This window comes from Lissotriton vulgaris, chromosome 3_2 (assembly GCF_964263255.1).
Source record: "Lissotriton vulgaris chromosome 3_2, aLisVul1.2, whole genome shotgun sequence".
NCBI lineage: Eukaryota > Metazoa > Chordata > Amphibia > Caudata > Salamandridae > Lissotriton > Lissotriton vulgaris.
Genome location: NC_141690.1, coordinates 258,662,219 through 258,680,845, shown reverse-complemented (window position 1 = coordinate 258,680,845; position 18,627 = coordinate 258,662,219). Strand labels below are relative to the sequence as shown.

Genomic DNA, 18,627 nt, shown 5'->3' with positions numbered 1-18,627 from the left:
CCCGCAGCTGTCACCTCCACCACCAGTCACTAGAGAGACTATGCTGAGAAATGTACACATCTTAATGTGCCTAGCCAGAACACCTACAGCCCGCGGATGTCACCTCCACCACCAGTCACTAGAGAGACTATGCTGAGAAATGTACACATCTTAATGTGCCTGGCCAAAACACCCGTCAGCTGTCACGTCCACCAGCTCACTGCGGCAAAGAAGCTCAGGACAATGCAAAAGTGACCTATCTTTTGATGGATTGTCCTCTGCTTAAATATCTGCTGCACACTGGCGAAGAAGCATCCCCCAGTAGATTGGGAGCTTCTTCAAGGGCCAAAGCTGCTACCACTGTATTAGCAGGCCTAGTGCCTGGTCTGAAAATCTGTCAGGCGGCTACATGGGCCTCAGTAAACAACTTCACAAAGCAATACTGCCCTGATAGTCAGGCTTGTCAAGAGAGGCATTTTCCCACTCAGCCCTGAAGGACCTTTTTGTATGAGCCAGTTCACAGACCCACCACGTTGGAAGGTACAACTATGGTGTTATTTCACTAGGTGAGGAATCAGCGGTTAAAAGTATACATCAGAAGAACAAATTGTCTATCTTCAGTAAAAAGTCTTCAGATGGATACTCTGTCCAACGGCATGTTCCTCACCGGCCAATCTGGTCCCTCTTCTGTGAAGTTTATCCAAAAAGGCCCCAAGTCTAGGGCTCTGCACACTGGTCATACCAATCACGATGGGCTCTGCATCTGATGGCATTGAGAGCCTAGAAAGCAGCTGACGTCAGCACGCATGGGTGGAGCTAATAGGCGGCTCTGTTCATCACTTTCGTAGCGAAACAACATCAATATCCCACGATGCCACCTATCAGCACATAGAAGAACTGTTCTAAAAGTTTCTATATCCATTCTATCTTCTGGGGAATATTTGCATGGTGAGGGGTTTACGATTAATTAGGGTATCCAGCAGGAAGGTTGTTACCGAAGGTAAGTGACTTGTTCACCTGTCATACCTTGACCATACCTTCAATGAAGAGCAGATATGCTGCCCTCCATTGCCTTCCTCTAACCTACCTGTGCTATAGTTCCTTGGCAAATGCTCTAGTTCACATATCTCCCACCTACAGAATAGACTGAGGGCCCCACAATTCCATCCTGGAGCACATGTGTGCCTTAGAACAGACTCTGTGCATGGAAGGACATCCCTCCAATCAAGTAAAGAGTTTGAATATGGAATACTGTCAATAGACAGAATGTAATGTCCAGTGCCCCTGGGGTGTGAGGGAGATGAAATGAATATATGGTGAGACCAATATATCAGTCTACCGCAGTAGTTTCATTGTAGCTTTGTGTTGGTGTGCACTCCATCTTGTCACGATGAAGGCTTGTTGTGTGTTGCTGTTTGTATGATGGGGTTGTAGGGATAAATAAAACTGTTTTTGCTCCATAAATTTACTTTTATCTGCTAATAATAGGCAATCACTTTTTACTGTCTTCCTCCTCTGCTCCAGGCATTGGCAAGTGCATTGCTTTGGATTTGGCGCGGCGGAATGCCCGCGTGCTCCTCGCATGCAGAAGTAGAGAGAGGGGGCAGGAGGCCTTGAGAGAAATACAGAAGAAGAGCAGGAATCCAGATGTGGTCCTGAGGATCATCGACACCAGCTCCATGGCCTCAGTGCGCGCATTTGCTGAGCAAGTTCTCCGCGAAGAGAAGCGTCTGGATATCCTTGTAAATAATGCTGGTGCATCAGGTATGTGTGGCTTTCGATTTAAAAAATATGATGGTTACTCCTGTCTCAGTGAAGATTGAATGGTTTACCTGTAATGCCAATGCTCTGAGACTAGATTCTCAAACATGATTTAATAAAAAAGCCCAAACCCACTAACACTAACAATGTCCATAAGGCCGGATTACGATCATGGCGGATGGGATACGCCATCACAAATGTGACGGAAATCCATCGGTGGTATTGCAAGCACCATAGGATGGGAAACGACCTTTACTTTACAGTCATTACACCGCAATGCCATTACAATGCGGTCATTACAACAACCGCGTTGTTACCACGCAATGCCATTACCACGCAAGTCATTACATCGACTTGCAGTGGCGCTCTAACTTGCGGAATAGTATAGTTTACAATTTCAACACCTTCCCTACTGTTGAGTAGGCTAGAGTTGGAAGTGTAAATTATACATTTCTAATGTTAGCGCGCCATCTACTGCAAGTCGATGTAAAGACTTGCGTAGTAATGGCATTGCGTGGTAACAACGCGGTCGTTGTAACGACCGCTTTGTAATGCCACGCGATGTAAAGATTCACACAGTAACGAGTCATATTCCCATAGGATATAATGGAATTGTAATATGGAGGACGGAATATCCGTCTGCCAAACTCGTAATCAGGGTCTATGTCCTTGTACAACTGATCAAAACCTATTCTCAGCACTCTACCATAGGTTTATCATCCTGCTATCCACAGTTGTCCTAATGACTCCACTTCACCATCACTTACCTGCCGCCCAACGCTCTTTTCTGAGTTCTTGTTGCTGCAGGCCCTGGATGCAGTCTCCTTCCTCCCGGCACTCTCCTCGGCTCGGGCAGAAAGGAAAGGACTTGTGCCCTAGAAGGTGAAACCAGCCAATCCTGGAGCTGTAGCTTGGCTGGAGCAGGCTAACCCAGTGCTCATTTTGAGGGCCTGCGTCTGCAATCCCTCAGTTGTTTCTCAGCTTTGGGATTGCAGGCTTTGAAGTACGCATGTGAGACTGGTCGGCTGTAGGCAGCTGGACAATCTGATCTGCGCACTGGCATGGGGCTGCATTACTAGTACGATCGCACTAATCAGCAGGCACGGACTGGCAGAGAGCTCAGGGGCACCTCCAACCCCCCCCCCCCCCCCCCCCCCCCCCTGGGGGGCCAGCCGAGCACTTTGCCAGGGCCGGTTTTGGTTCCGAGTCCGGCCCTGCTAATCAGCCCTGCCCACTGCTGTCACACTGATCCTTGGACACATTAATAAAATGGTGTTTAATGCATTTTGTTAATATGTGTGCCTGGTGCACGTGCAGCAGGTGGGTCGATGCTCCTCCGCCACAATGGAGGAGCCACCCCTGGTGGTGTTGCCTGCTGGATGAGGAGATTGGTGGTGTACGTGACTACATGTCCGCAGACTGACAGTTTTCTTTAAAGTGACTGGCCTTTATCAGTTCCCTGAATTCCATGTGGCTGGTCAAAGAGTCCAGTAAGATGCAAGGCAATTTCAGAGGGTGAAACCTGGCAACTCTGACAGACCAAGCTCCTGAACAGATCATTTTGTGGGATGTTTATTGCCAAGTGGGGTACCCCAGGCAGTTAACTTTTGAAAATGATGCACAAGTCCTCTAACTCAAAATCGGTGAAATTTCAGGCAAATCCATGCATCAGGCTGGAGCGTAGAGTCAACGCGTTTATTATCCCTTTAGGTTCCAGGGTCTTACCCCAGTTTCTAACGGGACCGCCATGCTGTTGACGCGTAGGTGTGCACAGAGGCCGATATAATCATGTAAATCTTGGTAGAACAGTCAAGATGGCCAACGAAGAGGCTGTCAGGGTCCCTTTGAAGTCAGTGGTTATGACTTTACTTTCTTTATCAGGATCGAGACGAGGAGCCTCTGGTGCTCTTGATCGCGGGTGCAAAGGAGATGGCGGGCGAAACAGGGCATCAAGTGACAGAACAAAGACCGACATTGCAAGATGTGCACACATGAGGGCAGTGGGCAAATAGATGCCATCATAAGTTCAGTGTTGGTGTCTCAGTCACAGGCTGATGGATAATTTATTCTTTTGGGTGGCCAAGGGACCATTGACTCGCTCGTAAGTGTGGCTGTTCTGAACAGACTAGGGAGTCATGCCTATCTATACCTATCTATACCTATCCATAGCAACCTTTAAAGAAAGTTAAAAACATGGATCTGCCAAAAAGAGTAATAGGTTGATCATGAGGCGCAGTAGGCCTTGGAAACTAGCATCGGGGCACTCTTTGGAATATCTGCGCACTCTATAGATCCCATACATGAATACATATATACATACATACATACATACATGTAAGATTAAGAGGAGGAATGGAGGGGCAGGTTTTAAACACTTCAGCTCGTTAGGAGTATGATGGGCAACTCAGTCGATAGAACAACCTCTGGAGCATATTCTGCTACTAGCCATTTGTTTACAGGCTGCGGCGAGCATGTTGGCACTCGATTAAGTGGTACGTCTGTGCTGCTGAGGATGTGTGTGTAAAGTTCAGTCTAAAGGTGTTCTTTTGGGTGTTGTGTGCTATTTGAGGTGTTTGTTGTGGTTGGCGTATTGAGTTCACGTTATATGGCATATCTGTGTAGTACTAGTGTATGTGAAGTGTTTTGCTTAAGTATGTATGTTTGTGAGTAGGTATTATGTATGTATGCAGAAGCATTTCCATAGCACACACCTAGCCGAGAAGCCACAGAGTGCTAAACAGCTGGTGCAAACCCAGGGGCATGATCACAGGGTCACTGACAGGTGGTAGGTAGCATGTGTGTTCCTGTTGTGTCCAACTGTGGTGCTCTTCCAGGAGGAATCATTCCTTTACTGAACTGCAGGAGCGTCCAACTGTTCTGATAATGATGGGTTGGTTGAGATGCTTGGTGCATAGAAGGACCTTGGAGTAGCCCTGCCTTTTTGTTTTCTTCTTGCATTTCTTCGTCTCTAGCCTTGTGCCGGGTGTGATGCTGTCTGCCTTCCTAAGATGATTATTATCTGCTTGAGGTGATTAGTTATTTTGCTTCTGATTGCCTTTCTGGTGCTGCACTTGGTCTAGAAGATGATGCATGCTTGGAGTTGTACCCAATGTTGGTCCCTCATCAATGCTGTGATGTGGTCAAACCTTTCAATCTGTGCTGTAGCACTTCCCAGGGTGCTAGTGTGGAGTCGAGGATGCCACTGGGCAGAGCATTGCCTCTTTCCAGGTGGGAGAGGTCCACAGTTGGTGGTGTTGTCCTAAAGTGTTTTTTTTTCAAGAGAGAGCTGTACCGTGGTGTCGCTGGTGAATCCAAGTCAATGTGTGTTCTCTGCCAGCTGGGACTGAGGGGTCCCGGTTCATGGTGAACAGTCATGCTTCACTCTAAGAATGCTGGTGCGTTTGTCGAGCAGGGGGAATTCAGAGGCGTATTGATGGGAGTCCTGCGTGACTTTTACTCCACCCTGTGTGGCTTTGAGTGACCTCATAAATCACGAGGTGGGAAAAGAAGCACAAATCGCGGCATCCTTTTACTCTGCACCCGGGCGGCGTTCCATGGTTGTTGCGGTGGGTTTTCCCGCAACACCCATGGAATTTGAATTTGAGGCGGCCCCAGATTTACAAAGTGATGTAAACCTGGGACAGCACCAAATCCATCCACCTCCTGAGGTGAGGCGTAGCGGGGAGAAATATGCTTATTTCTCCCAGTTTTTTCCTCACTTCATGTGTGCTGCATTCTGCAGCAGACACAGAAAAAAGAAAATGCCTCTTAGGATTGTTTTTGTGCGGGAAGGTGCAAATTCCTACACAAAAATAATCCTGCATGCAGCTTAGGCACCCTTGCACATTGGTGCAAGGGTGCCGACGTTGACGCTAGGCTGCCGATACAGCACCAGCACAAGGCGAAAGGATAGGAATGCACCGTATTGCTTAACACCTTCGATGCTCATGACGAGCTCAGCTCGTCATGAGTACACCCATTAACATTATGGCCCAGCGCTGGACAAGAAGACCTTCAGCATCCATGTGGTTAAATATGGTGCATTTGTGGCCTTTCACCTTGGCATAGGGCAGCACAGTGAGGTGACTTGCTTTACTGTCCTGTGCGAAAATCTCATAAACGAGGACCACATTCTTTTGAGGGTTGAAGTTGAGACGGGTTTTGATTTCGAGGCATACCTGACCAACATGAGTGTATTGATGGATCTTGATGTTGCTCGCCATAACTATGGCTCCGAGGTGTTACAAGTGGAGAATGATGATGATAGGGGATACAACCTTTACAACGCAACCATTACATCGCACTACACTTACAACACAGTCATTACATCGCAACATCCTTTGCAACGCATGTCACTACAATGCAGGCATTACAACGCATACCATTACAACGCATACCATTACAACACATACCATTACATCACATGTCACTACAGCGAAGGTATTACAACGCATACCATTACAACGTATACCATTATCCAACACTTACCCTACTGTTGCCCCCCCTGGAGTTAGAATAGTAATTTTTAACCCCTACATTATCCAACACTTACCCTACTGTTGCACCCCCTGGAGTTAGAATAGTAATTTTTAACCCCTACACTATCCCACACTTACCCTACTGTTGCACCCCCTGGAGTTAGAATAGTAATTTCTACCCCTATACTATTCAATACTTACCTTAAATGCAATGTAATGGTATGCGTTGTAATGGTATGTGTTGTAAAGGTAGTTTCTTAAAATGCGATGTTTTGTCATGCGATGGAATGGAATGCGTTGTAAAGGAAGTTGCGATGTAAAAACTGCATTGTAAAGGTATGCGTTGTAAAAGTATGCGTTCTAACGTCATACAACCAATGATAGGCATGGGTGTATAACCCTATGGAACTTTGCAGGACATGGACAATTTCTAGGATGTTAATGCTCCCCTTTGCAATCGCCGTTGTCTGGAGAGGAGGCAAACAGTTGCAGGACTGTGTTAGAGAAATGTATTATGTGTGTTTTCAGGATGCAGGCTGTGGTGGAGGCTACAGAAAGGTTTACCAGGCCTGTGTTAGAGAAATCCATGTGTGTTTTCAAACTGCAGACTGTGTTTGGGACTGCAGAAAGGCTCAGCAGGATCAGGAGAAAGGATTGTTTTGTCTCTGATGAGCAGGGCATTGCCAGCAACTTGAGGAGTAGCCGCCCACGTGCTACACCTTTATCTTAACATGGATTGGTAACTTGAAGATGCTATTCTTTCAGATCTACTCTTGGGCGCGTGCGGATACTTCTTTCTCTGATTTTCTTCTCCTGTTTTTGGTAAGCAGCTCGTTTTTTATGTGGTGTTGGATGGGGAGGTCAACTGCTTTTACAGCAACAATAGGATCTCTCCTGTTTTACGGTTTGCATGAAGGTGCCTTAACTGAGGAAGACAGTGACAGAGCTGAGACAAGGGTCATGGTTTCTCACCAAAGACATTTAATGACTGAGAGTGCTCTCTTTCTATGCAGTGTCCTTGAGTGAAAAAGATGGTGGTGAGTTCATTGTGTGAGATAAGGTTGAAGGTGTCCAGCTTGGAGAAGAGCAGTCTGATATTGGAAGCAGGGTGAATGTCTGTTTCAAATGGGATCTCTTTTTGTGGATTTCTGGGTCAAGAAGCGGTTGATGTTTTACACTTGTTGACTGATAGAAGGATTGAAGTCTCTGGCAATGCTGGGCAGTTTGAAGAGGGTTTGCTTTTCCTGGACACTTTCTTTTAGTGTGAGGTGGCTTTGATAGTGGTTTACAATCTGACTGCTTTGAGAAGAGAGAGGTCATTGGGGGTAGGGGGGGGCGGTCATCCATCTTTTTCACCCTTGTTTACTCAGTGCATGCCTTCTCTGAGAGGTTTAGGAGTATGACGTTATCAAGGGGTTGACTTTTTGGGTCATGTTCTCAGTGGTCTTTTGCAGTCAATGAATTTCCCTATGGTTGTGTTGTACAAGTTGTCAAGGTAGTTGTTGACAACTCATAGTTTGGAGTTAGAGAAGTGGCAAAGTTCTACATAAAGGAGGTCCATAGAGCGGTCTTTAAAGGAGCGTGATGTTATTTTTTTTTTCTTTTGGAAGAAAACTTGATAATGGTTTCTGTACCTTAAAAGAAAAAATCCGTTGGTTGAGCCTGGGAGTGAAGACTGACCTGGTACAAAGTGACCCAGCTTTTGGTAGTTATGTTTTGTATGAATGTGCAATAGATTGCTCGCGTTCATGATCTGCTGGAGAAGATAACCCAAGATAAAATATCACAATCGTGCTCAACCGGACCCCACCCACCATTGCAGACTCACCGCCACCCCTCTCCCCCTCAGGCTCCAGGGAGAAAACAATGCTTCCTGAATAGCAGCCCTACCTCCTTCCACACGCACACTAGGCCTGATTCACAGAACTAACTTAAGACAAAATCCTAAACTTACTGCCATTTTGGTATTCACAGAAGGCATTTACTCATTTTGGTATTCACAGAAGGCACTTACTCATTTTGGTATTCACAGAAGGCCCTTACTCATTTTGGTATTCACAGAAGGCACTTACTCATCAATGAGTAAGTGCCTTCTGTGAAAACCAAAATGGTAGTAAGTTTAGGATTTTGTCTTAAGGTAGTTCTGTGAATAGGGCAAACTGTGCCCTCCGTGTTTTTAGAAAACATCCGCCGTCCTGGGTCTTTCCTTTTAAATGGTCCCAGCGTGTTGGTCCAATTAACACACACCGAGCGGCGCTGTATGTGTTAGGGTGTCAAATCAAATCCCCAGAGTTCGAGCGCAATTGAATGATTGGCAAACCCTTCTGACTTGTCTACTGAAAGTGTGTGCGTTTGGGGGTGAGAAGGATTACTGCCCCGGCACAGTTGGCCAAGTATGCTGCGCTTCCAGTGCAGAAGCAAAGCCCTGGGACCGAGCAGCCGCGGTCGGTACTTTGCATCAGGTGCAACATGCTTTTAGTTAGTGGAGTTAGATTGTACCCGTCACATGACCGCCAACAACAGTACACCGTTTAATAACGTAACTAAATCTTACAAATATCCACCTTTTATTCTAATTTGTCACTAAGTAATAGTTAGAAATTGCTGTAGCTCAGCCAAGATATTGCTCCACTGCTCCCAGAGTGAATCCTTCATGCCTGCCTGTGGGAAAATGGCGTCCACTCTGAAGGCGTCCATCTTAGTGAGGGGCACTCTTGTCCCCTGCGCACTGTCATCCCACTCCCTGCATCCACCATGCACCCCTGTAATTTGTAATTGTATTTGTAGAGCGCAACTATCGCTCCGGAAGGAGCATCTTGGCGCTGGTTTCATAGTATGCAATCAGATACATAAGCAGAATTACATGGCGGCCATGACGTATTCGTCTGGGAGATTAAAAATCCAGGTTTTTAGTTGCTTTCTAAACTGGGTTTCTTGAGTCTGGGACCTGAGATTTTTGGGCATGGAGTTCCAGGCTCTAGAGGATAGATAAGTCAGGGTTTTGCCACCTTTGGTTTTAAAGTTGAACCTAGCTAGCTTTATTAGATTGTCACTAGAGGATCGTAGAGTCCTGGAAGGGTTGTAGTGGGGGTAGCGCCTGGTGAGATATTTCGGGCCTGTGCAATTGAATGCCCGAAATGCGATGATTAGAATCTTAAAAAGTATTCTTTTATGCAGAGGCAGCCAATGGAGAGTTTTTAAGGCAGCTGATACTGAGGATTTCCTGGGTAGTTTTAATACTAATCTGGCTGCTGAGTGTTGTACACTTTGAAGTTTTTTCAGTGTAGATTTTTTCACTCCTGCCATCAGACCATTGCAATAGTCTAGGCGGGCGAGGATTAGAGCCACTGCTACCGCCTTTCTTGAGTCAGTGGGCAAGAAGTCGAAGAACTTTTTAAGAGATTTTATAATGCCAAAGCAGCATCCTGCCACATTCCTGACATGTTGATCAAAGGATAACTCGGTGTCGAACAAGACTCCGAGATTTCTTGCTGTCGCTACGGTCTGGGGGGGAGCGGTGGAGTCCTCTGGCCACCAAAGGCTGGGACAGAAATTGACATTTTTTCCCATTGGGAGGATTTCTGTCTTGCTGACGTTACATTTAAGGTGTTTTTTTTTCCATCCAGTGGAAAACGTCCTTCAAGCTATTTTTAAGATTTAGTTCAGCATTAGTGGAATTTTCATCTAATGGCACAATGAGTTGAGTGTCATCGGCATACGAAGTTACGAGTATGCCGAATGAGTCAATCAGGGAGTAAGTGGGATCAAATAAACATTAAAAAGTAGAGGGCTCAAAATGGAACCTTGAGGGACTCCAGACCGAACCCTTTTCTCTTTAGAAAGGAAAGGGCCCAAGGCAATGGTTTGGGATCTATCTGTTAAGAAGGATGTTATCCACGCAAGAACCACGTCTGAGATACCAATATCTTGTAATCTGCCCAACAGTATAGAGTGCGAGATGGTATCGAACGCCGCTGTGAGGTCCAATAGAATCAGCACGGCGTTCTTTCTTTGATCCTGCAGCAGCTTTATGGAGTCTGTCAATTCCATCAATGCTGTTTCCGTAGAATGATGAGGACGTAAACCTGACTGTTGGGGATGGAGGACGTTGTATGTTTCTATATGGCTTTTTAGTTCTCATAAACCATCTGTTCAGTGATTTTTCCCAAAACTGGGAGGAGTGATATTGGGCGTAGATTGGTGAGGTCTGAAGATGATTTATTAAGCTTTTTCATCAAGGGTTTTACAATTCCCTGTTTCCATTCACGTGGGACAATACCTGTATTGAGGGAAGAGTTTACAATTTTATTTATGATTGGATTCACCACATCAATTAACTGATGGAGAATTCTAGGGGGGCAGGGGTCCGAGGGTGCACCTGATTTACAGGCTAGGATTACTTCACATGTTTGGGAAAGACTAACCGTTGTGAAAATTTTAAGACTTCCAATTGTGTTTTCGCCCTGATCAGAGAGGGTAGAAGTCTGAGAGACTTGGTGTATAGGAAAGTTTTTCTGTATTAAATCAATTTTCTCCTCAAAGAAGTCAGCTATTTGATTGCAGAATTCTTGGGATGGAGATATTTCGGGCTGTAACGCTCTGGGATGGGTAAAAGTCTTAGCTATCGAAAACAATGTTTTTTGTGTTTGTTTAGCTTCCTTGATGGCATTGATATAGAAATCTTTCTTGGCAATTTTTATGCTGGAATGATATATCTTCCTCAGCTGGATATAAGAGTTTCTGTCTGCCGTGTCGTAAGTTTTACGCCAATTGCGTTCGCCTTTTTTACATAATAGATGGGCTTTGGCTAAATCTGGGGTAAACCAGGGGGCATTTGTCTTGCCTCTTTTCTCCATTCTTCGGGGACGTTTGGGTGGAGCAGGTACTTTAATCTCATGCTGCATCCAGCTCTGGAAGCGTTTTGAGTCATGTTCTACGTCGCCAGTCAGACTAGGGATCTGTGTCTGGATGATAGGTTTAAGCTTGAAACTTTCCTCTACCATTTTCCAGTTAACGTAGTTCTCTGAATGTGAACTGGATTTGATTAAATTCTGGGGGCGTGAGGTTTTGATGCAAAACGGGATCAGACTGTGATCAGTCCAGATTTGTGGGACAGGAGATTGGGTTTCTAGAAGGGGAAAGTTCGTACATACCACATCTAATATGTGACCAGCTTGATGTGTGGGCTGTTTAACCCTTTGTTGAAGGTTAAAAATTTCCAGGGTCTGATGAAAATTAAGAGCCTGTAAGTCGGCTTTGGATTCGAGGTGCTCAAATGTTCAGTGTTTTGTGAGCCTCCCAGTCTAGGGTGACCAGAATTTTAAAGCCAAAAACAGGGACATTTCCCAAAAATAGAAAAACTACAATTTTACTCCCACCCAGCGTACAAAATGACAGTGCTCCATAGCAGAGAATTACATAAGAGGCAGTAAGAACATACATAAAATGCTATTTTGAAGCCAGTAGCATGCTTGTTAATTATATTGACTTCTTATAACAGCAGCTAACTATCCCTGCTTTGCAAAACTTAAAAAGATACCTCCCAGAGTTTTCAGCCGACCCTCTCTAAAAACCGGGACATGAGCTTAATTTCTTGAAATTTGCTGGGACAGCTCGTGAAAAACCGGGACTGTCTGGGCAAAAATAGAATGTATGGTCACCCTATACCCAGTCCGTACATGCAGGCCTGTGACTGTCTGCAGCTCACCCGGCATGTCCTTTCGTCTCTAATAATGCGCATGCTCCAAATAAACAGGGACAGCGAATAAGCATGCACCGTCCAGAACTCCAGCGATATCCACTGTAAGCGTAAAAATGTGCGTGTGTAGAGCAGGCAGTTCTATTGACCACATGCTTGATTTAAAGGACCGGGCAGCACAGTGCATGGTGTGCACGCAAAAGCCATAAAAATTGTGCCATGTTCCCTTCCCGAAGCCTATATGCCATCCTCAAGCCCACTGGTATGTATGCGCCTTGCTTTGTTCCCTCACTCACAGATAGGCACAGGGCAGAAGTCCTAAAATAAAAAATAAAAGCTGTCGCCATTGCGCGATTAAATAAAACTAAATTTCGCTCTGATGCAGCTGGAGGGTGAAAGGTAACCAAGCAGGATCTGTGATCGCTGAACCTGAAGCCAGCTTATATGTACCCTGACTACAGCAAATAAGAATGGTTCTGACACTGAGTTAGTAAAAAATGCCTACCAGGCCCATTTTGAATCCGAACCACCTTCCAAGTCACAACCTGCCACCACGTTTCAAGAATACCTACATTCGTATAAGGCGGACAGCCTACAGGCAAGCCGATCTCAGAAACTCCCAGTGAAGGTGTCAAGGCGCAGAGAACAGCCTTGAAAACATGGCTTAGTGCAGCATGCTCTAATTATGCCAACTGACATTTCAACACCTGCCATGCAGCACTTAAGTAAACGGCACCGCAGTTTTGAGTGGTGAAAAGATTTGGGCGGAGTGGGAAGGGCAGCGGTGGAGTGGGGTCACCCGCTGTGAAGAACAAGCGCTTGCCATTGGGGGAAGGCAGCCCCTGTTAATTTTTGCATCGCGCTTTCACTTGATGCAAATATAAACAAACGGCGCCCTGTCTCCTTTTGGGACGGCCCATCTGGACTGGATCTCAACAGGTTTGTTTATATAACACGCCTCCTTGAGATAAGAAATTGCTTCACGACAGCCATGAAGCAGGCGATCCAGTCCGGATGGGCCGGACCAAAAGGAGAAAGGTAGGCAACAAAGAAGCCTCCTTTTCAATGCCAGGCCACCGTTTACCATAAACGATGATGCCTTCCAATGAGGGGCGGGGCTTCAAGTCCCCTTCTGAAATGTATGTCATCACAAGAGGTCTCGCAGACCGAGCAGCGCGCATGCGCTGCAACGCAGGTCTGCGAGACCTAACAAGGAAACTAAAAGACTTTCTGGCCAAAAGATCTCATCCAAATTGAAGCTTGGATTATACGTTTCCTTTTTGTGCAGCTAAAATGGACCAAACGTGCGTTAGGTATGGGAATATTTCTATTAATGACATGCAAGGGTCAGTTTACACTGCTTTCTTGCTCACCATATCAACCCTGTGCATCCCTTCAGGAGCATTTTTTTTAATAAATTGGGATGCCCTCCCTTCTGGGAAGACCACCACCCTCCGGCAGAGTCAGGCCCTAGTGAGTACATGTGAAGGCGCGGGCGGTCTGGAACCGGTCACAGGCTGCGTATGCAGGTTCCTCCACGGTGCCACGCACGCCCAGCTCGGGCATAGACTACTTCACGGCCCAGGATTCCCACGCATACGGACGGCGTTATGCGCTCAGTGCATTTTTTAAATTTTCCTCTATAAATCTTCAGTTTTTCCATTCCAAGCACTGATTGCGGTAATTACGTACCTACAACATACATTCATTCCCCGCAGGCTGCAGGTGCCCCGATAGTCTGCAGGCCAAGAAGGACTCTGCGAAAATGACCTACTGGGTCCGGTTCTGTCTGGACTTGGGAGTGGACTCAGCTGGTTACCACACATACATCTGATCTCTCCCAGTCGCTCACATACAAAACCAGGCCCTCCACCACAATAATCTGTTAACTAAGAGGCAGGTCAGCGGTCATATGCACCATATGTGGCCTAGGAGAATAAACACTGGGAAGTTTTATAGTTATTAAATAAAATGAGATTTTAGCACAGCGCACGCCCGAACTCCTGTATTACAAGGTGTTCTCATAATGAAGAAATGGCAGGTACAGTGACAAAACTTATAAGATCACACAGTTTGGACGAGTGGTAAAGCCAGGACTGATCTCGAGTTTTCCTGGTTTCTCATTACGAAATAGATGGGCATCTTACTCTCCTTCTTAAATCAATGGGTTCATACTTTGTCTTTAATTCCTGGCGAATGAGTTTCACGGGCATTAAGCATAGCCACTAGAAGGTTCACTCATTTTGGGCTTCAGGGCCCAAAAGTTACTCCCACTCAGCCAGAGCCAAGCATCTGGCTCGAGCCTTCAAGTGGCTTGCCAACCTCTACTGCATCAGCAGCCCCAAGAACCCCACTGCAGAGCACCTAATGCTTGAATAGGTCTGTGGCAGAAACTCAGTGGCATATACACTCTGAAAATCCCCATGACGTTTATACAGAGTACAATATGTATATACTCATTGTGTGTGGGAAGGCGTGACGACTCATGAGGCAAAGCCTCGGGTGGGTCATTATGATCCCCATTAAAAATAGTATTCCCCTTCACATGTATGGTTTATTATATTATCTTCCTGCACGTGCATTATAGACATTTAAGCAGACTCCGCACAATCCCATTGCATAGGCCTCAGTGAGCAGCAGTGATTTAGTTCCAGAAGACACAGCTTTACTACGGCACAAACAGAGGTTTTGAGCTTTGCACTGCAGCAATAAAACCTGCATCGGTGCTAATTAATACACCTGCTCCGAATAACCTGTCCTGATCTTCCTTGTTCTGTACAAATTCAAGTCTAATAATGACTCGCCAATGGAATACATCCAAGGTATGCACACTGCAGTTACAGTCTGGATCTGGAACCACAAATCCATGACTTTCAGGCCTCTTCAGACTCCCTGTCCATCCGTCGAGCATACGTGAAAGTTTATAACGGGCCAACAGCACAGCGGTTCCACAGAGAACGACTTGGGTGGCCACAATTCCCTACTGTCCACCTCATTAAATCCACACCATGGGCAGCTGCCCAAAATGTCGGTGAAAAAAGGCATATAGGGCAGCAAAGTAGCATTCATCCCAATATGGTGTGCAGAAGAGGAAGCAAGTGCTGTGCAAGGCTGGTGTGTGCAGCTCTGAGGGTGGCGAGGCACACAAGGTGTTTCAGGCCACAGATTCAGCTCTCAAATTCCACTGCGAGGGGGGGACGGGGGTTAATCTCCTCCTCCGGCCTCAGGCCCCCCGCCTCCCCACAAAAGCTAGATCCTCACTTGCTAGGTTGAATCCATTTGTGGCCACCCACCAGAAGAAGCAGCAAGCTCAAAGTTGGTAACAAAATAAATATACATATGAATGTTTTAATATGTCAGTCACCATACCCTATGACAAACATGCCAATTCTACCCAATTCTGTCACATAGACCGTATCGCTATATGGCTGTCTCACAACCTGCATCAAGGCTGCAGCGCTATCAGTCCACGCCATGTATGAACCGGTCCCTCCTTCACCGAAGAAGGAAGTTGTATCACACCCATAGTTTTATTCCAGACATGAAATGCGGGCACAAGGTAGCACTATTAAGAGTTGAAGTACCTTCTAAGATATTTTGTACAATACCAGCACCCCGAAACTCATTAAAGCTCTTGTGGGCGCAGTCGATCGGTTACCCCCCCCCCAGGGAAATCATCACCCCTTTACACATTGGAGAAAGTAGAATTTAGGGACGTATTTCACAACAATGAAACTGCAATTTTCAAAGCGATTGAATTCCAACTTATTTGTACAAGCCAGAGAAGGGGGGATATGCACCCACCTTGAGCCAATTGCGTGCTGTCTTTCTTAGAAAGACACATGCAAAGGCCAATCGCGGATTAATTTAAACGCACAAGCTTCTGTTCGAAGCTGACAAGCCTTTACTAAATGTCTCGCAGAGCAGCGCATGCGCGCTGACTCAGTGAGGCCTAAACAACTAAGGAGACAGAAAACAGAAAAGAAGAAAGAAATAGAGTCAATACCAGTGAAAACTGTAGATTGATATAGAGAGTAAAAACATTAAAACGAAAAGAGTGGAGGAAGAGAAGTATAGGGAAGGAAGAAGAGAGAGAGGAAAGCTGGGCAGAGATATATAGAAAGAAAGAGACAGAAGAGGAACGTGTAAGAAACTGTCGCTTTGACACATCTATTTGTTTGTCCACGTACCAAGGAGGCAGAATAAAGGCTCCTAGTTAATAAAACATTGCGTGTAAAGCGAAACATTATAGTGAATTCTTCTGTCCTACAAGAGCAAAAGTGAGAGGCGCCGCCCACTGATAGCGCGCGGGATAAGCAAATGTTGTATTTTAGGGAATTAAGCTGAAAACATTTAGCAAACTCACTGGCTCGGCCAATCTGGCTTGATCAGTAGCCTCGTTAATTGCTCTGAGAAACATGTGGACCCAAAAACTTGCCAAAAAGAAAGCATCCTGGATTGCTTCTGATTTTGCTCAATTTAGCCTGCCGTGCTTTTACGTTAAAGTGTATTACATATCAAGGGCCTGATTCACAAAGGTGACTTACACTTTTGAGCAAGTTTACACTTTTGAGTAAGTTTATTACATTTTGATATTCGCAAATTCCGACTGAATGTTATTACAAAAACAAAAACAGTCAAAAGTCCAGCATTGCATTTAATCAACACTGGCACTGCAACACTCTCCCATAGAAAATATTTGAGGTAGGGAAAGAAAATTATTTAATAGTCAGAAATATAAATAAATAGCAGTTAATGTCAAAAATATAGATAAATAGTATGTATATATTACTTAATTATAAAATATTTTAATGACCTTTAGTGGTATTTTAATACATATTATAAAATAAATTATATTAATTAAAATTAATGTAATACTTGGCCTTTAATAATTATAATTTTTCATGAACATTAAAAAGCAATTTATTAATTTAAACTTCAGAAAAATACATTTAATGTAATATATATGTAAATGTATTTTCATTACCTAAAGTTTCATTTCAAATTAATTTGATAGTGTGGTAACATTTTTTATTTTGTTCTACATTTACAGTAAATATATTAAATGAATTTACATTAAGATGTAACATAAAATATTTGTGAATATAATCTTCGTTTTTCATTTTCTCTATTCTTTACCTAAGGGATACATCATAGTAGAGGTGGAGGTCTCCGCATGGTATAGAGAAAAATAAATGTTTATCTGTAACGAAAATGGTAACAGTTAATGCAGGTTCAATATGTATTTGGAAAAATAGAGACATCGGAAAGAACACTGGAGTCCTGAGCAGTTCACATACGTTTGAGGCTCGCTGCTGCTTTGTCTGAATCCTTTTCCAGGCTGAGTACATGTCCCTCTGGGCTCATGGCTTGCAGTCAGTGACCCCCTCCCTCTGAGTTCACGACCGCTGGGTTTATGTCTTGCAGTCAGTGCAGCCCCCCCTCTGGGTTCATGGCTTGCAGTCAGTGCAGCCCCCCCCTCTGGGTTCATGGCTTGCAGTCAGTGCAGCCCCCTCCCTCTGGGTTCATGGCTTGCAGTCAGTGCAGCCCCCTCCCCCTCCCTCTGGATTCATGTCTTGCAGTCAGTGCAGCCCCATCCCCCTCTGGGTTCATGGCTTGCAGTCAGTGCAGCCCCCCCCCTCTGGGTTCATGGCTTGCAGTCAGTGCAGCCCCCCCCCTCTGGGTTCATGGCTTGCAGTCAGTGCAGCCCCCCCCTCTGGGTTCATGGCTTGCAGTCAGTGCAGCCCCCCCTCTGGGTTCATGGCTTGCAGTCAGTGCAGCCCCCCCTCTGGGTTCATGTCTTGCAGTCAGTGCAGCCCCCTCCCTCTGGGTTCATGGCTTGCAGTCAGTGCAGCCCCCCTCCCTCTGGGTTCATGGCTTGCAGTCAGTGCAGCCCCCCCCCCCTCTGGGTTCATGGCTTGCAGTCAGTGCAGCCCCCTCCCTCTGGGTTCATGGCTTGCAGTCAGTGCAGCCCCCTCCCTCTGGGTTCATGGCTTGCAGTCAGTGCAGCCCCCCCCCCTCTGGATTCATGGCTTGCAGTCAGTGCAGCCCCCCTCCCTCTGGGTTCATGGCTTGCAGTCAGTGCAGCCCCCCCCCTCTGGGTTCATGGCTTGCAGTCAGTGCAGCCCCCCCCTCTGGGTTCATGGCTTGCAGTCAGTGCAGCCCCCCCCTCTGGGTTCATGGCTTGCAGTCAGTGCAGCCCCCCCCTCTGGGTTCATGGCTTGCAGTCAGTGCAGCCCCCTCCCTCAGGGTTCATGGCTTGCAGTCAGTGCAGCCCCCCTCTGGGTTCATGGCTTGCAGCCAGTGCAGCCCCCCCGGGTTCATGTCTTGCAGTCAGTGCAGCCCCCCCTCTGGGTTCGTGGCTTGCAGTCAGTGCAGCCCCCTCCCCGTCCCTCTGGGTTCATGACTTGCAGTCAGTGCCCCCCCGTCCCTCTGGGTTCATGTCTTGCAGTCAGTGCAGCCCCCTCCCCTTCCCTCAGGGTTTATGGCTTACAGTCAGTGCAGACCCCCCTCTGGATTCATGGTTTGCAGTCAGTGCAGCCGCCCCCTTGGGCTCATGTCTTGCAGTCAGTGCAGCCCCCCCTCCCTCTGGGTTCATGGCTTACAGTCAGTGCAGCCCCCCCCCCCCCCTCTGGGCTCATGGCTTGCAGTCAGTGCAGCCCCCTCACCCTCCCTCTGGGTCCATGGTTTGCAGTCACTGCAGCCCCCCTC

General features: G+C 46.3%; 1 protein-coding gene across 2 annotated transcripts in view; it reads left to right on the top strand.

Moving 5' to 3' along the window:
- Nucleotides 1–18,627, top strand: part of LOC147725631 (retinol dehydrogenase 12-like) — a 112,320-nt gene that overhangs the window by 16,462 nt on the left and 77,231 nt on the right. For both annotated transcript variants that reach the window (XR_015309796.1, XM_086964324.1), the window contains exon 2: nucleotides 1,504–1,743. Coding sequence is in view for 1 of the 2 variants with exons in the window: in XM_086964324.1 (XP_086820450.1) it covers nucleotides 1,504–1,743 (240 nt within the window). In the remaining variant the exon portion in view is untranslated. The remainder of the gene's footprint in view (nucleotides 1–1,503; nucleotides 1,744–18,627) is intronic.